The sequence below is a fragment of the Thrips palmi genome, unplaced genomic scaffold (assembly GCF_012932325.1).
Source record: "Thrips palmi isolate BJ-2018 unplaced genomic scaffold, TpBJ-2018v1 HiC_scaffold_15, whole genome shotgun sequence".
NCBI classification, from domain to species: Eukaryota; Metazoa; Arthropoda; class Insecta; order Thysanoptera; family Thripidae; genus Thrips; species Thrips palmi.
In genome coordinates, this window is record NW_023144624.1 from 1,673,400 (window position 1) to 1,698,842 (window position 25,443).

The following is a 25,443-nucleotide window of genomic DNA, read 5'->3' on the forward strand; positions in this document are numbered from 1 at the left end:
GCAGGTGCAGGTGGTGCTGCTGCAGCTGTGGCGGCGGTGGCGGCGGGCGCAGCGGCACGTCCTGGTTCGGGGAGTGCACCACGGCGGGCTGGTTGGCGGGTGGAGACATGTCCAGGATCTCGTGGTGCTTGTGGTGGTGCGGGATGCCGATGGGGATGGCCGGGCCTCCGCTGGGCCGTTCCTCGCGGAGGGGCGTCGCTGGCGGGGCGGGCGGCGGCAGCAGGTTGGCGATGTGGTCGTCGATCTGGCAACAAACGGGCAGGCAGTTAAACGATGCACACTCCTGTCTCCAAGGCGTTTGGAGACAAGCGCTGCCGAGACAGAGCGTGGCTAGCGACCACACAGTACCTGGTCGTGGGGCTCGCCCACACTGGAGGCGGCGGGCACCGGCTGGTCCAGGTCCTCGTGCTCCACCGTGTCCTCGGGGAGGCGGTCGTGCTCGGGCCAGGCGGCTTGCGGCGGCGGCGGTGGCGGCGGCGGCTTCATGCCGATGGGCGTGTGGTCGCCCACACTGGCGGGCCGCTTGGGGGGCCGGGGGCCGTGCACCGAGGGCTTGCCGATGATGACGTCCGAGTTGGCCGTGATGACCTGGCCGGGCTGGATGGGGATGCCGCCAGCCAAGAGCGGAGACTCCAGCGTCGGCCGGCCCAGCACCACGCCGCCGTTGCCCTCCTGGGCCAGCTTGAGGCGCTGCTCTGCGTCGGGCCACACCGCGTTCAGCTGCGAGACACAGACTCAGTATTGGTCCTCGATCAAGAGAGGCGCGGTGCAAAGCCTCTACTCCACTCTGACGCCGTGCGCGGGCGAACTCTGGCCGGACCTACCTTAACGTGTCCCTCGACGCGCTGGCTCTCCTCGGCCACCGAGTCCTTGCCGGCGCCGGCCCCCGCGCCCACGGGGATGTAGATGGGGTTCCTCTGCGGGTTGCTGGACGAGCCGGCTGCCACCAGCCTCTCCGGGGGCGGCGGCTGCGGCGGCTGCGGCCCGGCGTAGCTCAACAGGGGGTTCTGCTCCAGCACGGGGGCGGGGGACGTGGGCTGCAGCACGGGGGCGGACAGCGGCGCGGGCGGCGGCGGCTTCTGGAAGTGTGCCAGCTGCAGGCCGGGGGCGGGGCCCGGGGGCGGCCCGAGCAGGCCTGGGGGCGGGCCGTGGGGCAGGGCGGGGGGCATCTTGTGCACCACCAGCACCGGCTTGCTCGCCTGCGCCTCTTCCTTCTGGAGAAAAACGAGAAACGACTGTCACTTCGAGGATCGGCTATTCGACGAATGTGATGTCATTTTCAATGTGAAGTTTGTCACGTTCGTTTGAATACGATGTCTGTCTGTCAAGAGGACTAGCCAACCCTCAGGTTCAGTCAAGTGCTCACCGCGGGCGACAGCAGGCCGGCCATGGCGCTGAAGACGGGCCGCAGAGCGTTGATGCCGTTGATGCCGATGGAGCCGAGCTGCAGCAGCTCGGACATGCCCAGGTTGGAGCCCTGCTCCACCGCCTCGCCCACCTTCTCGCCGGAGGGCCGCTTGTTGGTGGCCTGGTGCTCGCTGGCGCTGCTGGGGTTGACGGGGATCACGGCCTCGCTGCCGTCGGGTCGGGACAGCACCACGACCTGGAGAAGACGATGATGGTTGGTTAGTAATCGTTCACAATCTTCGATGACCGATCTGCTAGTTGAAATAATCGTAAGATTACCAAAATAATCGCAATTATTTTCTATTAATCGATAGATTGCCCAGACCCGATTTGGTCTGCGACACCACGAGAAACCAACCTGCTCGCCGGGCAGGAGGGTGGCGCCGGCCGCGGAGACGGTCTTGGAGGACAGGATGGAGGTGCGGTACGTGTTGCCCAGGGCGGCCGTCGCCGAGGGCTTCTCCTTGACGGCCGTGGCGGGCTTCACCTTGTGCTTGTGCGTCTTGGAGGGCGGCCGCTGCGGCCGGCTCGGCTTGTCGGAGGGGGTCTTGTGCTTGACGGCGCTGCTGCTGGACGACGGCACGCTGCGGGGGAAAGCAAAGAGTGTCACACGCCGCATCATGTTCGGCCAGCCCTCGGTCAGCCCCACACGCTAGACGATCCCTCCCCAAGTAGCACACCGAGCCCACTATAAATTCCCGCTCCATCTAGATGCCGTACGACAAATCGTCCCCGCAGTAAACCCCGCCGGCCGCGCCAGGGCCGGCCAGGGCCGGCCGGGCCGAGGCGTATCGCGGGGATCAGCAGCTGGCCAAGGTGGCCGTCAGGCCGTCAGGCCGTCCCCGCGGCGCGACGCTCTCCGACGGGCTGCCCCGCACACATGGCGATGCGCCCCGCGATGCGCCCCGCGGCGTCGCGTCGCGTCCTCCGCCGATCGGACGCTCTCCGAAGACTGGTTCCGAGAGTCGTTTTCGTCACCCTGTCTTGCTCAGACCTAAACGGGACGCCCCATGAGTGCGAGAGAGACAGAGCGACGAACGCGACTCGGACTCGGTCTGCTGCCACTTGCAACTTTTTCAGCTTCAATCGTCCGGCCGGCGGCCCCGTTAAATGTTGCAATCAGATCATTTGGCGGCGCGCAATTGGTGCAGGAGTTATGCGGCGGAAGGGCCTCTACGTCTGTGCCAGTGTGGCGGTCTGGCGTTCCAGCGCAGCTCCATTCATAAAGCCGGAAGGGTGACGACGGCGACGATGAGCGCCGCGCATCCGGCGACTGCACACTGATGCCGAGAGCCGTTTTCGTCGCTCTGCCTCTATCACACCTTTACGCGACGCCACACGAGAGCGAGAGAGACAGAACGACCCTCGGAATCAGTCTGCTGGGTTCACACGACGCAGAGGAGCAGCGGTCTCACCTGGCCTTCTCCTCATCCTGGTCGTCGAAGAAGATGATGGTGGAGCCCGTGATGACCTTGTCGTTGATGGCCGAGGACGGCGCGGGCAGCACGGGGCTGGATCCGCCCCTGTTGACGGCGGCGGAGGCCATGGACTGGCCCATGATGGCGGAGGCCGCACTGCTCACGGCCGCGTTGAGCGCCGAGCTGACGTCCGGGCTGAGCGCGGGGGTGGCCACGGCCTCGGCCTTGTCGGCCTCGTCGACGGGCGCCGAGCCGGACACGGTGCCCGAGCTGGCGTACAGCGCGGCCAGGTTGGCCGGCGAGTCCACCATGGCCGTGATCTCCATCTGCTGGCCGCCCTGCAGCGTGGCCGTGGCGACGATGCGGCTCGTGTCCAGGGACGGGTCGGCCTGCAAGGAGGACGGGTCAGTCAATGGGCGAAGCGATTCCCGGCCCGATGCCTGTCTACAGGCAAAGTCCGCTCCAGCAGGAGAGAGTCCCCTTCCAAGCGATGCCCGGCGATGGCAGTTGGCAGTGCACTTACGCGGAACGAGCTGCGGAGCCGCTGCACGTAGTCGGGGTGCAGCAGCGACGTGGGCACGGTCTCGGTGACCACGTTCTGGACGACGCGCGTGCGCGACGACACCACGGTGGACACGGCGGGGGTGGCGCCCTGCAGCAGCGTCGTGAAGTACGTGAAGGTGGTGAGGTACGTCTTGGTGGCCACCACGTGCAGCGCCGGCAGGGACGGCCCGGCCGGCTCCTCGGGCCGCGGGGTGGGTGACGCCGCGGGCGTGGCCTCGGCTTCGGGCGGCACGGGCGTGGGCTCCACCAAGGGGGTCGTCGTCTCCAAGCCTTGGGGAAGAGAGGGCGGTCGTTCATTTGCTGATTAACAGTAACACTAGAGATGGAGTGAAAGCGTTGCAAGGAGAGCGCTAACTAGCGTGCTGCTTACGTAATGCCGAGGTCCGCTTGGGCTTCTTGAGGAAGGTCTCGGTGGTGATGTCGGTGGAGACGGCCACTTCGGACCGCACCACGGTGCGCTCGTCCTCCAGGAAGGTGGAGTAGTACGTGTAGGTCACCAGGTACGTCTTGACCACCTCGGTGGTGGTGGGTGCGATGTCGAGCTCAGTGGGCGTGGACGGGGGCGCCGTCACCAGCTGCGCCTGCTGCTGGGACTCGGTGATGACGACCTGGGCACAGCCAACAGACTCGTCAGAACGCGCAGACGAACGACCAAAAACCACAGGAAGAAACAATGTACACAGGGCATCATTTTTGTGACTTTGTTTTCCGAGTGCAAAATAGTTTGTAAGATAAGAGAACCATAAATTTAACAGAGAACTAGGAACCGAATCCTTGCCGCACAGTACTGACCTGCGTGAGGACGTCCTGCGTCGACACCACCTTGAGCTGGTCGCCGTCGCTGAGCGTGCGCGTGAGCTGCACGGTGGACAAGTACGTGTTGGTGCTGAAGGTGTCTTGCGTGCTGGCGTGCGAGGCGAGCACGTCGCCGGGCGCCGTCACCGTGTTGGCCACCGTCTTGCGCGACGTGAGCACGAGCGGCACCTCGCCGTCCAGCAGCGTGTTGAGGTACGTGTAGGTGGTGTGGTACACGGCCGTGCTCAGCACGGGGCTCGCCGTCACCGTCACGCCCACTGCAAAAACGGCCAGTTTTAGACGCGGTATAAGCGCTGCGACGCAGGTGGCAACAACAAGCTTGCTGCAGGGTCAAAACGCCTGTTGCACTGTTGCACTGCTTTTAAATCAACAATCAAGGGCTCAACGACAGACTGCTGCCGTCGGACGGCCGCGCCACGCTCGCTGCCACTGCACTGTACGACCACGTCCCCCTCGTTGCTCTTCGATTAGTCGATTAGTGCCCCGCGACCTCCGAGCCCCATCGGGTACCATCGGGCCGCGGCGCCGAGTCACCGCGAGACCGCAGGCCGCCCCTCACGGCTGGGGTCGGTGCGGCGACCGTTGTACCACGGGCTGTACCACTGGCGGCGGTGTGCGGCTGTGGCCCCACGGCTCCACGGGGGAGAGGCGGGTCATGAGCGCGGCGCGGAGGCGCAGGGCGAAGCGGCGCGGACACCGCAGCAGGATTGACTTGCGCGCTTGCGCGTCGACTGTCGCAACCGTTCGCCAATAATGCCGCGGCGACCCGTCCGTCCCGTCCCTCAGCTGCAGAGCCATCCCGCCGCAGAGGCCAACCCGACCGCGCCCCGCCCCGCCCCCCCCCGCCCCGCCCCGCCCCGCCTTGATTGTTTATTCGCAAAGTCACCGGGATTACACACATTACGGTCCCCGGGCCGCGACTGCCACTGACTCTCGGCGGGCGGCCGCCGGTTCCCACAGCGCCGCATGTGGGTCGGTGCCGCGGCACGCCGCCAGCCAGCTTTATTGTTGCAGTGCATTGAGAGCCACCGAGCGCGGCTCGTGTTGATGAGGTTGTGCCACGCGCCACACCTGTCGCACTGCTCGGCTTCATCGCACAGCAACGCGTGACAACCTCCAATAAGTGGGGATTATTTAATGAAAAGAAATGGTTCAGAAGCAACTTGTGTCCGGTGGAGGTGAATTCTAAATTCCGTCACCTTGGCCGGAGCTTTCTTTATTCACTAGATCGAACACGACGAACAGCGGTGCACCACTGACCTGAGCTGAGCGGGGTGCTGGTGGCGCCGGCGGGGGACAGCTGCTCGGTGGCGACGTTGCTGACGACCTGCTCCTTGGAGGTGGACGTCTCCACCAGCGTGTAAGTCGTCACGTAGGTGCGCGTCACGAACTGGGCCGAGTCCAGCTCCACCTGCAACAGCGGCCCGGTTTAGCAGTGAGAACACATTCGGGGTAGCAATGACAGGCATTCGCTGGAAACGAGAGGTACACAGTGGCGTGGCTTTTGCCCAAGGCGGGAAAGGCGCGCCCCCTTTTAAAAACCCATCGCGCCGATCGTGGCGGGGCGTGGCAGGGCGGGCGCATTGTTCTGCCGCGCTTTCGGACGAGGCCAGACGAGGCGCACGCAGCACTGCGCTGCAGACTGATTCCGAGAGTCCTTTTCGTCGCGCTGTCTCTCTCGCACCCATACGGGACGTCCCACGAGTGCGAGAGAGACAGCGCGACGAAAAGGAGTCTCGGAACGAGTCCGCAGCACCGGACACCTCCTCGGCTTTCGACGGCGACGGAGCGGACGGAGCGCGCGGGGCGTCGAGCGAAAGTGAAATGCTTTAATTTGGGCTGGGCGTGCCGGGCCATGCGGCCGGGCCGTGCGTCGCGCTGCCCATGGCTGCCGACCGCACCGTCGCCCATCACGATCAGCCCAAAACGCGCTCACGACAAGGGCGTCCGGAAACACGCGCTCGGCCCGCAGGGCGCAGCGTCTCGCGGGCTGGGCTGTTTCCGAAGCCCAACAGTGCTTTCGTCGAGAGCGCGTGGTGGGCGTTGTGCTGCCGTTTGCTCGTGGGGCTAATTTTTGGACTTCTTATCATCTACAGCATTCATCTGTTTAGCTTTGCTTAAAGGTCTTTGCCTGTCCTGAAGAAGTGATTAGAATTAACTCGTTCCGCTTCTCGGCCTCACCTGTGACGGCATGAGCAGCATCATGTGGTCCGTGAGCGTGGACGGCGCCAGGGTGATGGGCGACGACGGCAGCACCCGCAGCACCTCGGGCTCGCCGGGGAGGGTGCTCTTGTCCGTCGCCACGATCACCTCCACGCCGTTGCTCATCACCTTGGTGGCGAGGTTCCAGGCGCGCGCCTGCTCGCTGCCCACTGCAAAAGGCGGGGCACGGTCAGCACGGCGCAATCGGTCGGTGCACTCTAAATGTCTTACGGTCTCACCAAGGAAATAGCCAAGACATTTAGAGTATGCAATCGAAGAACGTCCCTCATACAGCGGAAGCGGAGCCTTTATCTCGTCAGCAGAGACAATTACAAGCGTTGCAAGGAGAAATATGGACTTCAATTTCCACTTGTTTCTTTTTTTTTCACGAGATAAAGGCTTATTCAATTTCAGTGCAGTTTCAGTTTTGAATACAGTGAACAGTTTATGAATGAGAGATGACCGGAACATGATGAGGGCATGCAGTGAATGAGATTGACACTTGATAACATCATAGAGGAGTGTTATGAGCCAGACTCGACTCAAAAAAAGAGTATGTACAAAACAACGTCGAGCAACGACGTGTGAAGCAAACAAATAGAACAAATGAAAAAGGAGGAACAAGTTCCGGAATTATTTTACAACAGAGTCAATAAAACAGAGACAGGGAAGAGGCAAGACTGAAAATGAGAATGCTTCATTAATATACTCGTTAAAATGTAAGAGAACACAATTGAGACCAAAAGGTTTTGTTTTTTGTTTTTTGCTACTCACCAAGGCGGGTCGGGGGCGGATCCGGCGTGACGGTGCGGGTCACGGTGAGGGTCTGCGTGTCGGGTAAGAGGGAGGTGCTGGTGACCACGAGGGGCGCGGCGTCGCCGGGGCCGCCCTGCCGCGTCACGACGAGCGTGAGCGTGCGCGTGCGCACCCGGGCCACCGTCTCGGTCACGACCACTGCCGTAGGCAGAGGCACGGCCGTGGTCACCGCACTGACTAGACTAGAACGAGGGGGGGTCTTTGGCATGTTGCGTCGCTGTCCGGGTCTTTTGTTAGGAGCACTGCCTGGGGTGGTGGATGCCGTGGTTGGGGCCGTGGTGGTGGCCGTGGTGGTGGCCGTGGTGGTGGCCATGGTGGAGGCCGTAGTGGAGGCCGTGGTGGAGGCGTCGGCAGCGGAAGTGGAGGCCTTGGTGGCCTTGACGACGCGGTGCGCGGGGCGGTACGTCGTGGCCGCCACCTGCTCGGTGACGGCGTGCTTGGGCGCCTCGGCCTCTAGACGGGGTGGCGGTGCGGGGGCGGTGCTGGTTCCGGGCTTGGCGATGATGATCCTCCTCGACTTGGGGTTGAACGTGGTCGGCCTGTCGAGGGGGGCCGACGTGGTGGTGGCGGGCTCTTCGGAGGGCGCGGTGGTCGCGGTGCCGTCGTCGTCGGCGTGCTGCCCTCCGTCGTGAAACAGTCGGTCCGGTCGGTTCGGGGTCGACGCGGGGCGCCGTCGCCGGCCGACGCGGACGAGGCGGGGCGCCTTGGAGCCGGCCTGCAGGGGCAGCTCCGAGGCGAGGTCGTCAGAGGAGTCGACGGCCAGCAGGCGCCGCCGTTGTGGTGCTGCGTCTCTCCTCTGACGGTGTGCTGGTGGTGCTGGTGGGGTGAGAGTGGTCCGGGGTGCTGTGCCGTGGGCGGGTGCGCTATTGCCTAGGTCAGTGCTCCTGGTTGTAGTGTTGGCCTGCCGCGGTAGCGGAGCTAAGTCTGCGGGGCCTTGGGGAAAAAATCACTCTTGTTGTACTTCTTGGCGGTCTTGGCCTTGGCCTGAGTGGCCTGCACCTCGACGCGCACCGGCGTGGCGCTTAGCATGTTGACGTACTGACTGACGTCGCCCACGATGCTCTCCAGGCTCTGCGTGCCCAGCTCGCTGCTCTCCACCGCGATGTCGTTCATGCCGGACATGAGGTACTTGTCCATGCTCAGGTCGAAGTCCTCCCCGAAGGAGCCGCCGAGCTGCGCGGGCAGCCTGGAGGGCTGCAGGGCGATCTCCACGGGCGTGCCGAGGCCGGCCTCGCGCTTCTTGACGGACACGGACGCCTCCTGGCCCAGCGTCACGGTGGACAGGATGGTGCTGAACTCGCCGGGGTGCCGGCCGGACACGTAGATCGTCACCACGCTGGTCTCGGGCACGGCGGGCGCGGGGTCCACCTCAGTCTTCTTGGCGGGCCGGAACTTGGAGCGCTTGGCCGCCGGCTTGGCTTCTTTGACGTCATCCTCCTCACTGCCCACCGTGTCCTCCTCCGAGCCGCGCGTGGGCCGCACGTCCGCCTCCGTGTCGTCCTTCTTGACCTTGGGCGCGTACTGGTTCTCCAGGACGTCGTCGTCCAGCATCAGCTTGGGCTGGTCGAGCGGCGCCAGCGGGCTGACGGTGGGCTGTGGCTGCAGCAGCGCGTTCTGCAGCAGCGCGGGCAGCAGCAGCGAGTTGAACTGGTTGTTGACGGCGGGCAGCGAGGCCGTGGGCGTCACCACCACGGTCTCCGTGATGAACTCGGTGGCCGTGATCACCATGACGTTCGAGTCGATGAGCGTGGTGTAGATCTTCTGGCCGCGGAGCGTGATGGGCAGGACGGTGGATGTCTGATCCGTGAGCGTGGTCACGTACGTGGTGGTCTTGGTCTTGAACTCGGTGGTGGGCGTGGCCGGCGTCTGGGGCTGGCCGCCGAGCAGCGGGTTGCCCTGCAGGCCGATGTTGGGCTGCAGGCCGATGTTGCCCAGCAGCAGCTGCGACAGCAGGATGTTGGCCAGCGGCGCGTTGGCGCCGCCGAACTGCGGCGTCACGGTGCTCACCACGGTCTCCACGTCGTACACGGTGCTGGGCACCACGTGCGCGAAGGACGTCTTCCTGCCGCGGATCGTGGTGGGCGTGAAGGAGACGCTGGTGGTGGGCGTCTCGTGGACGACGAACCTGGTGACCTCCTGCAGGCCGTTGGGCAGCGTGGCCGTCACCTCGCTCGTCAGCTGGATGTACGAGGAGCCGTCCTTGCCCACGGTGGTGGAGTACTGGTGCGGGCCCAGCACCTGCAGGCTGGGCTTGGCCGTCAGGACGTTCTTGTACTCCGTCACCTTGCCGTTCACCACGGGGATGGTCACCTCGGAGGGGATCTTGTGCGTGACGGTGATGGTGCCGTCGAAGCGCGACTCGGCCACGTAGGCGTCGTCCACGGTGTCGCCGCGGTAACGTCCGCGCGTCGAGGTGCGCGAGCGGCTGTTGGAGTAGCCGTTGCGGCGGCTGGAGGCGCTCAGGGAGCCCCGCGAGTACGCGGGCGTGGCCTCAGTCTGCTGGTAGGACTGGCGCAGCCGGGGCGGCCGCGGCCGGACGGGCGCGGGCGTCGTCTCGTAGCTGCTGGTGCGGCGCCGCGGCGACGTGGTGGGCCTGCGGAAGCTGGCACGCGGCGCCGGCGTGGTGGGGCTCTTCTCGCGGAGCGTGAACTGCGCGCGCGCCGCGCTGGACGACGCGCTGGTGGGTCGCACGCGGTGGTGCGTCGTCTGCTGCTGCACTTGCTGCTGCGGCTGCGGCTGCGACCGCGCCCTGGACGTGAAGCGCGTCGCGTGGCTGGCGGCCTTGGTGGTCACCTCCACGTACTCGTCGTAGTAGTCCACGTAGTCGGCGCGCTCCTGGATGGGGGCGGGCGTCTGCGTGCGCGAGGTGGGCCGCCTGTAGCGGGAGCTGTGTTGGCGCTCGCTGGAGTAAGTCCTGTCGCCCCTGCTGGGGTACGTGTACTCCACCTGTCGTCGCACCCTGCCCGGCGGGCGCCGCCCGTTGAAGGGCCTGATGGACACGGGGTTCACCGTTTTGCCGCGGCGGCCGGGCTTGGGCGTCTCTTCCGTGGGGGCGGCCGTGGACTTGGACTCGGCGTTGTCCACCTCAGAGCCCTCGTACTCGTTGTCCACGACGGAGCCCTCCTCTCCCTCCGCCGGCCTCTCCTCCTCTTCGGCCTTCTCCTCGTCCTTCTTCTCCTCCTCCTCGGCCTGCCCCGGCTTCCTGAAGAGACCGCGCTTGGGGAACAGGTTGTTGGCCGGCCGCCTACCGTTGGCGATGGCTGGCGGCGGTCGCGGCCTGGCCGGCTTGGGCGTGGTCGAGGTCGTCGTCGTGGTGGCGGCGCCCGAGCCCTGCCGGCGCCCGAGCACTCCGCGGCGCGGCGCTGGCGTCGTGTTGGGCTTGGCGGTGGTGGTGGACGCGGAGCTCCTGCCGGCGAGTGGCGGTCGGCGGAAGCGCAGCAGCGGGTTGTTGCTCCTCCTGGAAGACTCCGTCGTGGTGGCCGGCGCGGGAGTCTCCTGCTCCTCGGAGGCCGTCACGGCGGGCGTCTCCTCCGTCACGATGGTGGTGCTTCCCAGGTCGTTGTCCTCGGGGCCCAGCGAGTTGTCGTGGATGTGGGGGTGCGCGGTGGCGGCGCCGCCCCTGCCGGGGAAGGCGCTAGTGGGGCGGATGCGGTTGAAGCGGCCGGCCGAGCTGGCAGGCGCCGCTGCGCCGGATGACGCGCGGTAGGGGTGGTCGCTGGGGTTGACGCGGCTGCTGGACGGCCTGCTGAAGGCAAAGCCCCTGGTGCGCGAGGCGGTGGGACCCGTGATGGTGGGGCCCGCGAGGCTGGGGCCCGTGATGGTCGGCTGGCGGAACGCGCTGGACCGGCGGCCGGCGCCGAACGAGGCGGTGGACGACGGCGACGGCACGGCGGCGCCGAGCGACGAGCTGCGCGAGCGCCCCGTGAAGCGGCGCGCGCCTGACGCGGACGGCTTCACGTCGATGACGCCGCTGGAGGGCGAGCCGCCCAGGGACGCGCTCTGCCTCCTGGGGCCCGCGAACCGGCCGCGCGTCGACGACGGCGCGATGTTGCCGTCCGGCTTGAGCGCCGGGGTGGCGGTGATAGTGGGCGTCAGCAAGTTCCTGGTGATGGTGGTGGCGCTGGTGGCCTTCTCGGCCTTGCGCCGCGGCAGGAATGTCGGCCTGTTCCTGGACGAGAATGGCCGGATGGTCGGCGTGAAGGTGCGCTTGCGCTGCGAGAAGTTGAGTCGCCCTGCGGAGCCTCGGCGGCCGGAGCCGTCGTCCTCGCCACTGCCTTCCTCGTCCTCCTCGCCGCCCTCGCCAGAACCGGAGCCCTCGCCGCCCATGGAGCTCTCGATGACGTCGGGCGACGGGCTGGTGGACACGCCAGCCGTGGGCTGCACGTTGAGGCCCTTGTTGGTGGTGGCCGTGGCCAGGATCTCGGACACGGCGCCCGAGGGGTCGGCGGTGGCAGTCACATCGGCCTTGAAGCTGGACGTGCTCTCGATGATCTGCGCGTATCGGCCGTCGATGAGCGTGCCGATGACGCGTGACTCGTAGAACGTGGTGGTCTGGTCCTTGACGATGGAGCCCTCGATGAGGCGCACCAGGCCGGTGCGGAAAGACTTGCCGTTGACGGTGACTGTGGCGTCCAGGGAGGGGGTCTGCGTCGCCTTCTCCTCATCGACCTTGATGGACGAGGTGCTCTCCACGACCTGCGCGTACAGCTGCTCGACGTACGTGCCCACGGCCTTGGTGGTGAAGAAGGTGGTGGTCACGCCGTCCGCGTCCACGATGCTGCCCTCGTTGAGCGACACCACGCCGGTGGGCTGCTGCGCGGCCTTGGGGGCCTCCGTCTGGCTGGGCTGGATGTCCTCCTGCACCTTGGTGGTGCTCTCCAGCACCTGCGCGTACAGCCCGTCGATGAAGGTCCCGAACACGTCGGTGGAGTACACGGTGGTGGTGCCGTCCTGTACGCTGCTCGTTACGATGGTGGACAGCAGGCCGGTGGGCTGCGCGGTGGCGGCCTCGGCCGGCTTGTCCTCGTACACAGGGGTCACCTCCTGCTCCGGCACCGGCGTGGCGATGGCTCTGCCCAGGCCGTTGTCCACGTCCGTCACGCTGGCGGCCACGGTGGGCGCCGCGCTTGCGTTCACCACGTTGGTCACCGTCTCCAGGCGCGACTTCAGAATCGTGCTGTCGCCGATGTAGGACGTGGTGAAGTACGTGTACGTCGTGTAGTAGGTAGTGGGCTCCAGCAAGGCCTTGGTGGGCTCCTTGACTTCCTCGTCGGCCGGCTGCTCGGGCGCCGCGGTGGGCTCGATGCTGTCCAGCACGGCGGTGGGCGTGATCTCGATGGAGGCGGTCATGGGAACGGACACGGTGGGCGTCACCACGTTGGACACGGTTTCCTCCCGGCTGGTGATGTGCGTGCTGCCCTCCTTGTACAAGGTGGTCCAGTACGTGAAGGTGGTGAAGTACGTGACGGGCAGGGTGGCGTCCTCGTCGTTGTAGACGTTCGTCTCGGTCGGAGCGACGGTTTCTGTCACCACGTTGGTGACGGTCTCCAGCCGGCTGACGATGTCGCTGGACGTGGAGCCCTTGTACACGGTGGTGAAGTAGGTGAAGGTGGTGAAGCTGGTCTGCAGCAGCACGGACGGGCTGTAGGACGGCTCGATCTCCTCCGTGTTGCTCTCCGAGCTGATCTGGTCGTCCAGGCCCGAGTCCACGACGTCGAGCACCTTGCGCTGCATCTTCTTACCGCCAGAGGTGCTGCTCGTCACGTCCGTCACCCTCGTCTCCGTCACGTACACCTCGTCGTCGTCGCCGCGCACGGCGGACGGGCTGAGGGCGTTCTCCTCGTTCCTGGCCAGCGTCGTGTAGCGCGAGTCCTCGGTGGAGTCCTCGGGGCTGGCGGACTTGAGGTAGGCGCGCGGCAAGTCGTTGTCCTCCTCGTTGTCGTCCGCCGCGTTCAGCACCTTGTTCACGTCGATGTTGACGGCCTTGGTGGGCTGCACGTCGCTCGTCTGCGTGGGCGCCAGCACGTTGGAGAACACCTCAGTGCGGCTGGAGACGCTCGTCTCGCCGTCCACGAAGATGGTCGTGAAGTACGTGTAGGTGGTGTAGTACGTCTTGGGGTCCACGGCCGAGTCCACGATGCCGGCGCTGTTGAAGGCGGCCGTGGGCGTGCTCAGCTCCTTCTCCACGTCCACGGACTCGATGACTGACGAGAACAGGTCGCGCTCCTCGGGGGACAGGGCGGCATCAGCGTCCCTGGTGGCGGAGGGGCGCGCCGCCACCACGCTGCTGGGAGAGATCCTGGGCTCCTCGGTGGAGGCCATGAGGTAGGCCGAAGGGCTTTTCGTGGCGGCGTCCTCGAACAGCAAGCCCGCCTCGGAGGCGAAGAGCGCGGGGTCGATGGTGGAGGACACGACGTTGGTCACGATCACCTCCCTGCTGGCCACGCTCGTGGTGGCCTCCTCGAAGAAGGTGGTCAGGTACGTGTACGTGGTGTACAGCGTCTTGTAGATGACCTCCAGCTCCTCCTCCTCGTCCTCGTCCTTCGGGGTGGTAGAGGTGGTGGTGGTGGTGGGTCTCCAGGTGGTGGGCCTGTGCTTGGGCGTCGTCGTGATGACGGCGGGCTCGGGAGTCGTCGGGTCCTCGGGCTCCCTCGCTGTGGTCACCTCTTCCTCCTTGACCGGTGGTCACCTCCTCCTTCTCCGGAGTGGTAGTTGGCGGCTTTTCCGTTGTGGTGGTCGTGGTGGTGGTGGTCGTGGTGGTTGGCGCGTTGGTGGTGGCCTCCTCCTCTTCCGTGGTGGGCGGCACAGTGGGCTGAGGGGTGGTCGTGGTGGGCGGCAGCGTGGGGGACTGCGTGGCCTGCACGGCGTCGACGCCGGCCTTGATGACACGCGTCACCTGCAGCACGTCGGTGGAGGTCACCTCCCTGGACTTGACGGACGTGGTGGTGAGCGAACCCTCGGCGGGGATGAAGAAGGTGGTGAGGTAGGTGAAGGTCTTGTACACCGTGGACGGCACGACCCTGGTGATGAAGGCGGTGGCGGGGACGGCGGCCTCAGCGGCCTTCTTGCCCGAGTCCACCTCGTTGGAGATGTCATTCTCCGGCGTCGTCACTTCGGGCGGCACCGTGCTCACGTCATCGGCGTCCTCGGTTACCGGGTTGTTGGTGGTGGAGTCGACGTCGCCGACGAACTGCGAGAAGATGGTCTGCGGCTTGTTGTCGCGCTGCGGCACGGGGGTGGGCTCCACGATGTCGTCCAGGAAGAAGAAGACCCTGGACGAGGTCTGCACCACCTCGCGGTAGGTGCCGTCCACCCTGGTGCCGATGACGGACTTCTTGTACATGGTGGTGGTGCCGGCGTTGACCACGCTCTCGTCGATGGTGCGCAGCAGTCCCAGCGGCTGGGCCTTCTTCCTCGCCTCCAAGATGCGCGTGCTGTAGGTGGGCAGCGGCTCGGTGGGCCGGGACGAGTCGTAGTTGGCGGCGGGCTCGGCGTCGCCGGACGGCTGCGCTACGGCCAGGGTGCTGGTCTCCGAGGGCTGCACGGCGTGTGAGGGCCGCGGCCTGGCGGGCGCGGGCTCGTAAGCCTGCTCCCTGGCCAGCACGGACGACTTGAGCATGAAGTCCTCCTTCTCGTCGGCCGGGAACACGGACTGCTTAGGCTGGCGCGGCGCGGCGGGGCGGGGCGAGGGCTCGGCCACCATGGTGGGCAGCGAGGTCTGCATGGTGAGCGAGTGGCCGGTGACGGTGCGCGTCATCATGCCGGGCGAGTGCGACAAGAACGTCTTGACGTCCGTGACCACGGGCATGTCGTCCAGCGCGGGCCGCGACGGCTTGGGCGCGCCGCCCGTGTTGGGCATGAAGATGATGACGGTGTCGCCGACCGTGGTGGTGAAGTCCACGAAGCCGAGGTACGTGACCGTCTCCAGCTTCTTGTCCGACTTGACGGGCAGCCCGGCGCGGAACAGCGCCTTGCTGGCGCGCGGCCGGTTCTTGCTGGCGTCCTTCCTGCTCTTGGCCGACTCGGGCGTCTCGATGTGCACCTCCTCGGAGGAGAAGGCGCTGGGCGCGAAGTCGTGGCGCACGGTGAAGGTGGGCAGGTCGAGCTGCGGCGCCACCACGCGGGCGGGCTTCAGCTCGTTGTCGGCGGCGTGCTGCGCGGCGGCCACAGGCTTGTCCTCGGCCTGCCGCTTCTTGTACAGGTCGATGTTGCGGTCCGCGTTGTTGGCCGCGTACTCGCGCGGGTCGCGCTCCGCGTTCACGAGGATCACGTTGTTGAGCGCGTTGCGCGTCTCGGACAGGCTCAGGAAGTCGTCCAGGTCGTTGCTGATGCCCTTCTTGCTGTCCTGCGGCGGCTCGCTGAGCAGCGGGTCCGGTACGGCGGACGCCTGCACCACGGCCTGGGCCTGCACCACGCTGGCGGGCGCCGGCGTCACGCTCGTCACGGCCGTCTGGTACAGGCCGCCCGAGTTGGCCAGCCCGAAGGCCTTGATCGCCGCGGCCGAGTTGAGGCCGTGGCCGGCGAAGTGCTGCGTGGGGTACACGATGACGGGGGCCGGGGTGCCGCCGGGCGGCCGGCGGACCGTGGGCCGGTGGTGCGGGGACCGCAGGTCGCCGCCATCGTAGAACACCCTGGAGCTGGTGGTGAGCAGCTGGGCGTACGCGCCGTTGCCCAGCGTCGTGCCCACCACCTGCGTGGCGAACTCGGTGGTGGCGCCGTCCTGGACGAATGTGCGCGCCGTGGACGACAGCACGCCGACGGCCGGGGGCACGCCGCTGCGCCCGGGCAGAGGGTCCACGTACAGCGTGGTGACGTCTGTGGGGCAGAAGAGGCACAGCGCGCGCGCGCGTACAGCGTACAGGCACGGAAGGGGGCACCACACACCACACCGCCAAGCGGCAAAGCACAGACCAGGAAGACGAGGGGGGCACGTTGCACACACCGAAACGCCGACGCAGCAGGGTACAATGATAGCAAAAACGAAACTTGAAAGTTGTCAACAATCAGCTTATTTATTTTTCATTATTATTTTTTAATCATATATTAATCATTTTGTTATGAAACGAAAGGCCTTTAGGTGTGCACAAATAAAGTGCCCCCCTCGGGTATTTTACGTATACGTAACAACACATCGGAAAGGCGAGAGGAAGAAGAACATGAAAGAAGAGGAAAGAAGTCCAGGAGTACACAGACGTCGAGACAGGATTTACGAAGGCGTTTATACCCGCACCTAACTAGAATTAAAAAGTGAAACAATATTTACACGAGCGTCTCCCGTCCGGCGCTCTGGAATGGCCAGGGAGAAAACTGCAGTCAATCGACACAATGTCTCGGGAGAGCGGAGAGGGGAAAAAAGGGGGGGGGGTATCGCGCTGTTGCATTATCCTCTTTGCGTTTCGCCCGCTTATTACGCTAACGGTCATCCGACACACAATGAGTGTGCCTGGGCCGCCGAGGCCGCCGTGGCCGCGGTGGCCGCCGCAGTGAGAGTTCCGGGGCCTTCCGGGGACCGCGCGCCTCGGCTAAAGCCCGCCCGGCCGAATACGCTCTCGCTCTCTCTCTCTCTGTCGCACTCGAAGGGGCGCCCGGCCTAGCGGACGAGAGCGAGGGGGCCGGCGAACATTGCCGCCATGTTCTGACGTGGTCCAGGAAGGGTACTGGCTGTCTTGCCTACGTGTGTGTGTGTGCGTGCTTGCTTGTGTGTGTGTGCCTTGACGTGCACAATCATCTGCAAGCACTTTCTAACACACACACACAGCGACTCACACACATACACACGTAGAGTGACGGAAGGCTGAGGACGTCGGACCAACGTATCACTATCGAGACAACTTTGCCTTGGCCAATCACAGGGCATGACTTGGCACACACACGCACACACACGTCCCTCTGCACACTCTCGCACACACACACGCACAGCCGTCGCGGTTTTGACAAACCAATCAGCCTAACAGGCGGGGGATGTGGTGGCGAGTCGTGACCGCGCCGTTTGCCCACGCGTCGCCGCGTCGCCGCGTCGCCTGGAGCGCGGCGCTGCGCACCCTGCAAGCGACGGGCAGGGCGGGGACACGACGCCCCCGGGCATCGAGGGGCGGTGGTGATAAGGCGCCAGGGGAGAGGGGAGGAAGGTGAAAGGGAAACGAGGCGGTGCCGCTATTTGGGCGCGGCCAGACGGCCAGCCAGGGCTGGCAGGCAGCCTGGTCCGGACGGCGCGCGCATTTTGAAAAGCAAAATGAATCAACTGCCAGGGTTATGAATGGCCCCGCCGCCGCCACGCCGCGAGCCCGGAGGCGGGCAGCCAGTCAGTCAGTCGGCAGACTGATTCCGCGGTCTCTCCGTCTCTCTCGCACCCCCACGGAGGGCGAGAGGCGCGAGAGAGACGGAAGCATGTTCAGAGGCAGGTCTGGCAGCGAGCAGGCTCAGCGGGCAGGCACGTACGGAACAGGGAGTTCCGCCGCCAGCCTGCCGGCCCTGCCGGCCCTGCCGCGCCGCAATCCGCCGGACGCGACGACTCCCGAAACGCCACGCCACTGGAAGTCCAATTCGGTCGGGAGGAAGCGAGAAAACAACGATCACCGCGGTGCATGCGTCATGCGTGGCGGCAGCGGCGGCAGTGGCGGCAGAGGGACGTCCACGGACGTCCACGCCGACGAGGAGCACGCCGTCAGCACACTGCGCGCTCGACATCGTCCACGCCGGGCACGCTGCCGGCCAGCTTCCCGCGGCGCACTTGAAAACGCGGAAAAAGGCGGCCGTGCAGTGTCGTTTCCTCCCTTTTTTGCCAGGGCATGCGCGCGACGCGACCCACGACCTCCTGCACCATCCCGGCGACCTAACCCCATTCCCGCCACGGCCGCCACGTGTGCGAGAGAGAGGGCCGCAATTAGGCCAGCGTCGCGCCGCCGAGGTGGAGCCGCGGGGCCAGGCAGCCAGCCCGAAGCGCCGAGCAGGCGAAGGTGGCGTGGAATTATTAGCCCCCGCGGCCTGGCCCGGGCGACACCGCGGCGACGTCGTGTGGACAAGATCCCGGACTAGCTTTCGCGAGCCAACGCGGAACGCCGGGCTCGAATCTCGGTGGCGGCGCGCAAGGCGGCGTGGCTGGGACCGCGGGGACCCCGCGCGGCGTGGCGCGGCGAGGCGGGACCCAGAGACCCAGTGACTGAGGTGGGTTGGCCTCCCCCTCCACTGTCCACCTGTATGAGCGCGCCTGCGCCGGACCGTCTCTGATTTATATGCGTCGACTGCCTACCGTTACTATTATGATAATGCGGAGGCCCCCGGGTCAAAGCACACACACAGACAGACAGGACACACACAGAGACAAGGCACACACACATTCCCCTCTCACGCACACAGACACTGCACCGCGACGATTGGGAACACTGAAAATAGAACGGTCATACTTTTGACCGCTTAAACGGTCTTACTGAAATGTACGACCGAAAAAGGGTCATACTTCGATGTATGACCGAAAAACGGTCATACTTCGATGTATGACCGAAAAACGGTCATACTTCGATGTATGACCGAAAAACGGTCATACTTTATAGTGTATCACGGGTACAGGCTGATATATCCCCTCGCTGATGTCTGACCTTTTTTTGGTCATACATTTAAGTATGACCGTTTTTTCGGTCATACATTTGTGTATGACCGTTTTTCGGTCATACATTGGTGTATGACCGTTTTTTCGGTCATACTTTTTGTATCACCGAAAATCGGTCAGATGTCTCACCCTTTGAATTTCAGTGAATTTACTGGATATCAATGAGGGAATGGAAGGCGGGTAGAAACTGCCCGCAGACCCACTGTGGGACGTGGCACCGCGTGGCACGTCTGGTGGACAGGCAACCCATGTGGCACCTGTACGTGATGCCCCGTCTTTCTCCATGCCCGACATGACGTCGCATACCAGTGGGATTTACCGTCCCTCTAAAAATCGTTTAAGTGGCCGTACTTCATCCTTTAAACGACCAGGGCTCCCCGTGAAGATTACAGGATATGTCGGGCACAGCCTGCACTAATGCTGTCCAAACGTCTCACTAGGCTATCAGATTTCACGTGGTGTTCGAGTTACGGTGCGGCATTAAGACATCAGCTTTTTGGGACTCCCGATGACATCCTGGCGAGGACCTCTGCAGGCGCGGCTGTGCGATATCCACTTTGCGGTATCGCGATGCAATTATGTTGATCCCACGTGGAACCTGCTCTGACCTACACACGTGACTGCCCATGAGTGCGAGAGAGACAGGGCGACGGAAACGGCAAGCTGCCGCCAGTGCCACTTCCGGCCTGTCCGCGGGCTGGTCTTTGGCCCGGTCCCACGGCGTGGCCCTCGCGTGGCCCTCTGCGTGGCCCAGGTCCAGGCTCGTCCGGGCTTCCAAATTTATGGGGATTTGGAGCGCCAAGGCGGCGAGGCGAGGCGAGGCGAGGCGGCGCGGCGCGGCGCGGCCGATCCGGCCGTCTGGCTTTAGTGCCGCCAGCCCGTTACGCCCGGCCGGGGCCGCCTGGCCTGCCGACCGATTCAGAACATCGGTTGTCGCCCTGTCTCTCTCGCGCCCTTACGGAGAGCCCCGTGAGTGCGAGAGAGACAGGGCGACGGAACGACTCGGCAGGCCGGCTGGCTGTGTTTGGGTCTCTGGGCCTCTGGGGCGGCTGGCTCCGATATCACAAGCAATAGGGACAAATCCCATCCCATCCGATCCCGGCGATGATGCCGTTAGGGGAATCGGCGCGACCCGGAGCACACGAAGAAGGCCCTTCGGACGGCCAGACGGCCGGTGCGTGGCGCTGCGCTGCGCTTCGTTAGCGCGGGGATTGTCCAGCAGCCTTATCAAGCACCCCCGGCCCCTGCCTGGCCCTGCCTGGCCCTGCCTGGCCCTGCCTGCAGCCTCCAGCGCGGCGCCGCGGCCCACTTCACGGACTTCACAACTTCACGGTGCGCCGCCCGGTGGCCACGCGGGAATTCCACGTCCTTTCGATGAGAAAACGAAAGGTCTCACATTCTATCGATGGCACTGTCCCAAAATTTGCAAATTTGACATGTCACGAGGATTTTTTGCGCCTGGTCGCACCTTACCTCAGCCAGTAGAATTATGGGGGTTACAGAGTACAATTCTTCGTATGAGCTTTTGTAAAAAGCACGTTTTTTTGGGAATTTTTTTCTGCACATCGTAAGATAGGTCTGACTTTGTGCAACAGCCTTCCTTTAACAGTGCTCGTCGCGGACCTCGGGGCTAGAGGGTCGTTTGCCGGTCTTCCCTGGCTTGGCGGCGGCAGCGCCGGGCAGCGCGCACGTCGGCAAGCGGCGCCCGCTTTGAGTGGCGCTCTGTGAGTGGCTCGGATGGCCTGCACGGCCTGCACGGCCCGCACGGCCTGCACGGCCCGCACGGCCGCACCTCGCTGCTCGGTCCTTCCCAAAGTTGCCAAACGGGAGCAACAGGTCTCCTTATGGAGTCATCAATTCGGAGCCGCGCCGCGCCGTCCGCGCGCGTGTGTGGTTTGCGTGGTTTACACGGACTGCTGCCTTTGCCGGGCCGGCCGTTGCCGCGAGTTGCCGTTCCATGCCAGCGTGCCGTCAGTCTGCGCCAAAATCGCGCCACCAAAACAAGTCGGAAAAAAATAATGAAAATTGAGAAATCACCACAGGAGATGAAAGCAATTGTCCTTCGTGCCGTACCCAAAGCCATCGTCGGATCGGGTACAACTGCACCCCGCCTCCGCCTCGTCCGCTTGCTTTTCCAGGACCGCGCGCTCGATTTCACGCAGATGGGGATCTGCTTCGGGGAAGGCCCTGAGAGGCAAGGCACACCGGCCGGGCCGGGCCGCCGCGACGCCGAAATAAAAATGTAACACATTTGTGGGTTAATGGAGAGTGACGCAGCGACGCGGACCAATCTCGCGACCCGTCAGGCCGCCAGGCCATCAGGCACGCCGCGGCACGCCGGCCTGGCCTGCCAACTCACGCGCCCCCGCGCCGCCCCGCCCGGCCCCGCCCCGCCCGGCCCGGCCCGGTCGAGTGGCCGGGCGTCCGCACGCAGGCCAGGCCGGCCAGGCCACGCCACGCACCGCGGTGCGATTCGGTCCGCGGACCCGGAGCACGCCGGAGCACTGCAGCGGGGTGGACGCCGAGGCCGAGCGGCAGAGCAGCAAGCAGCATCCCTGGACGTCGTCGAATTCCGCCAGGCGGCTGCGTTCTATGGCGGCAACGACGGGGATCCTCTGGCCGACGCACGGTGTGGAGAGAGAGACGAGGACGGACGAGGATGTCAGCGCCGAGGTTCGACGGCGACCGCATGCGACGCTCTGCGACGCTCTGCGCCCTCGTCGATGCTGGCTGGCGCGAACTGCCCACCCCGACGCGGCCTCGCCGGCAGGAGGTCACTGGTCTCGTGACCGTGACCCGCCCCGACGAGTCTGTCCGCCGCGGCAGCCCCGCCCTTGGGGCACAGTACACCGAATTTAATTCGAGTGCCGTTATGAGAGGTTTGTTTGGGAGACTGTGATGTGGGTTTGCGCGCGGTGGCCCCCCCCCCTCCCCCTCCGGGCCGCGTTGCGATGGCCAGGCACGGCCAGGTAGGCGACGCCGTAAACGCCTCACGACGCGGCCCCCTCCGTGACCCTCCCTTCACACGTGAGGGGCCAGCGGCGGCCTTTGCGGGGCAAAGAAGCACCCCCCTTCTCTCTGTCAGGGGCTCGGCCCGAGCAAGGTCTCTCGACTGCAGGTTGGGAAAGTAAAACCGAGGAAAACGAAAAGCAAAGAACGAAAAGCCTCAAACTGAACTCATATTCATCACGTTGTCCGGGGCGCCGCCAACGGCCCGGCAACTCCATTTTTTTTTCAGAAAGGAAAGAGAAGTCTCGAAGGAGAAAGAGACAGGTCCGAGGAAGGCGCCATGTTCGGCGGCAGTGGCGGAGACGCGCCACGAGAGTGACAGAGACAGACAAGGAGGTGGTCGTCACGTTGGCTCCACTCACCACTCGCGTCCCGCTTGACCCTCTCTTGTCGTATGTGTTCCACATTTTCTGTATCTGCAACAAGAGAAAACAGACTTAGCCGAGTCGTTTCACAAGCGGCCATTTCGCACATCGGTCGCAACAGTAATAATGCCGTGCAAACAGCAAAGCTCTCTCTCCTTCTCTATCCCACTCGCGAGTGGGGCGGGCCGCCGCGCCGCCGCGCCAAAGCAAACTTGAGAAAAGACCCTTTCTCATGGCGCGGGCCCGTGGGACGCCAGTGCGGCGGCGGATCAAAAAATAATAAGAATTCTGTCGAAAGAGTGGCGTCACCGCGTGCACTGCGATCGGACGCCGCGGCCCGATGACACTGCGTGACACTGCGTGACACTGCGTGACACTGCGTGACACTGCGCGACGCCGCGACACTGCGAGCCGCTCCTCATCCAGGTCGTTGTGACAGGCTGGCGCGTTGCGACACTTTAGGCCGGTTCTGTCCGGCGGCTGTCGACCGATCCAGAACATCGGTTTGTCGCTCTGTCTCTCTCGCACCCTCACGGAGATCCCCACGAGTGCGACAGAGACGGGGCGACGAAACGACTCTCCTGAATGGCTCGGCCGGCCGCGGCACGCGTGGTAACGGGCTGGGCCTGGCTGGCCGGGCTGCCGCAGCTCACCAATCGAACACAACAACAATTCACTCGGAATGAATTCTTTAAAGAGTCGCAGCCGACCAAGCAAAATTATAACCTGACCCAAATTTGGGTGATAAAGTGCACCTCGCCCAAAAGTTTGGTTTTCATCAGTGTCAAAACAACAACAAACCAAAAGGGCAAACTGAAAAGAAACAAAAAGTACCAAAGAATCTGTGCTGGACGCTCCGTATGCTCGCGTGCTGGCGCCAAGTGGGTGCATTCTGCGCGGCGCGGCGCGGGTTTCTCACAGACACATTACGCCCAGTACGGCCGGTGCCGCGGCGTGCCGGCATGCTGCGGCAACCAGCGAGACCAGCTCCCCTCTCTCACACGTTGCCAAATCACACACACCACACACATATTCAGGCTCGCGAGAGGAGAGCTAACAGCAGGGCCAACTGGGCCGGGCCGTCGACCCCCCGCGCAGGCCGACAACAACAACAACAACAACAACCACGTGTGCCGAGTATTATACAGTGCGGTGGTGTTGTTTTTATTGAGTTGGCGCGTGAATCGCATTTCCCGGAGGGCGGGGAGCCAGCGGGGCCCAACGTCTTTACATGCTTGGCTCGGCGCGCCGCGCACCACCCACGATCGAGCGCGCGTAAACACCACACACACACACACACACACACACACACACACACACACACACACACACACACACACACAGAGCCACGCACACGAGCGCACGCCACAGGTGCACCGGGCAGTAAATCAAAACAGTGGACACCCAAACACGCGCGGCGCTTGAACATCTCTCCCGGCCGGTCCCAACCTTGCCCGATAAACACGGACGGCTTGGAAACAAAACCCTTTTCCCTTCCTCTCCCGTTTCGTGGCATAATTAAGTCCGAGGAACCTGCTGCTCCCCCCCCCCCCTTCCCCCCCTCCCTCTCCCCCAACGGCGTGCTCCAGTGCCTCTCCCTCTCTCTCTCTCTCTCTCTCTCTCTCTCTCTCTCTCTCTCTCTCTCTCTCTCTCTCTCTCTCTCTCTCTCCGTGGCCCACAGACAGCGGGGAAGTGTTGAGTCAGGTGGAGGTCCCAAGGACATGCCCTGCCCCGGTCATCGCTCCAGCGCTTCCAGGCAGGCTTCCAGCCAGGCTTCCAGGCCCCGGCACTGGAGTCACGCCGCGCCGCCGCGCCGCCCGATCCGATCTGTTCCATTACCGTCGTTAGCTTTCCGTCGGTCGTGTCACTCGGCCTCATTGGGGGCCATCGGGGGACCTGTCTCCATCCCAGTGTAGGGCCCAGCCCGGCCCAGCCGCACCACGGCCCTACGGCCGGGGCTCCGACACCCTAAGTGCCGTCGCGGCTGGCAGTGCTAACTGGACAACAACTTTAAGTGTCCTCGCCTCGTAAGCGACCGCCGTCGTTTATGAGCCCCGAGCGTGAAATGGCGGCTCCAAGTTTACAATGATATTTCCGAGATATTTAACCAATTTAACGCTCGGAGGACAAAAGCCGACAAAAGCGCGCGGGGAAACGATTGAGTGCTCACACCATTGCCACTCTGGTCCTTTCTAGATGATTTTCAACCTTAAAAATCACCCAGGAATGATAACTAGTTTAAAAAGTAAAATTTAAAACCCTGAAAATTTAAACTTTTTGTGGCTCTAAAAGAGTTTGTGAGGCAATGAATTCCTCCGTATTGACAGCTTCACGTCGTTGTGGAATTAATATTGGTGATTTAGAACAAAAGTTTTTTTTTTTTGCAGAGTGCGGGCAGCTTGCACGTCGTGCCGAAGTGTGCCTCGGCAAAGCCGATGGTTCTCCATATCGCCTCGAGTAAACTGATGTGGCGAAAAAAAGAATTAAACAACGGGCGAGTCAGTCGAGTCACGGTTCGAGCGGCAATGATTCACTTTGAGCAAACAGGGATCGTCATGCGAGGTGTGAAACGGAGACGGGTGGCCCCTCCCGCCGTCTCCCCGGCCTCGATGCGGTGGTCCTAACGGCCCGCCCGTCGGGGAGGGGAAAAGGGGCGCATCTCCCATAAATCATTTTTCGTCTCGTGGGAAATTGGGTGGCATTGCTATAACGCGCGTCGCGTCGCGTGGCCTTTGCTAGACAAAAGGCTATGACCGGAAGGGGCAGAGGTTCGAATCTTAGCGCCACCCGCACGGCGCGACTTGAAGGGATAACCTTGCCATCCCCAGCCCACCTTACGCACACACACACAAACCTACACACAGACACACACACACACACCGACGCACACACACACACGACACAGCGGCAATAACCGCCATAAAAAGCTCCTTTCTCCGGCGAGGGCGGTGCGCGGCTCCGCGGCAACGCGACGAGGCGTTCATTGTCCGGCCGGCTCGGCGATGACGGCAGTCAAGTGGAGGCGGTGATGGCAGTGATCTCGGCGCGGCAAGCGCGGTAAACGCTGCGCCATGTCGCTTGGTTGGCCGAGCTCGCCGCGCCGCATCGTCCACGTCGCCCCTCGCTGTGTGTGTGTGTGTGTGTGTGTGTGTGTGTGTGTGTGTGGTGTCAAAGGTCAGCGCACGAGGAGCTCCAGCTTACGGGGGGCGCGCTCGATTACCACGGCGAGGTGCCTCCCGAC

At 64.1% G+C, this 25,443-nt stretch overlaps 1 protein-coding gene across 1 annotated transcript in view; it reads right to left on the reverse strand.

Moving 5' to 3' along the window:
* The window catches only part of LOC117641047 (mucin-17-like), a 100,859-nt gene that overhangs the window by 8,671 nt on the left and 66,745 nt on the right, over positions 1-25,443 (reverse strand). The window contains 19 exon segments of the mRNA XM_034378145.1: positions 59-244; positions 349-720; positions 825-1,094; positions 1,143-1,214; positions 1,367-1,603; positions 1,766-1,991; positions 2,823-3,214; positions 3,349-3,659; positions 3,760-3,997; positions 4,182-4,462; positions 5,466-5,616; positions 6,387-6,577; positions 7,182-7,521; positions 8,145-11,455; positions 11,504-13,901; positions 13,903-15,327; positions 15,391-15,912; positions 15,976-16,037; positions 22,200-22,253. Of these exon segments, the coding sequence (XP_034234036.1) occupies positions 59-244; positions 349-720; positions 825-1,094; positions 1,143-1,214; positions 1,367-1,603; positions 1,766-1,991; positions 2,823-3,214; positions 3,349-3,659; positions 3,760-3,997; positions 4,182-4,462; positions 5,466-5,616; positions 6,387-6,577; positions 7,182-7,521; positions 8,145-11,455; positions 11,504-13,901; positions 13,903-15,327; positions 15,391-15,912; positions 15,976-16,037; positions 22,200-22,253 (11,039 nt within the window).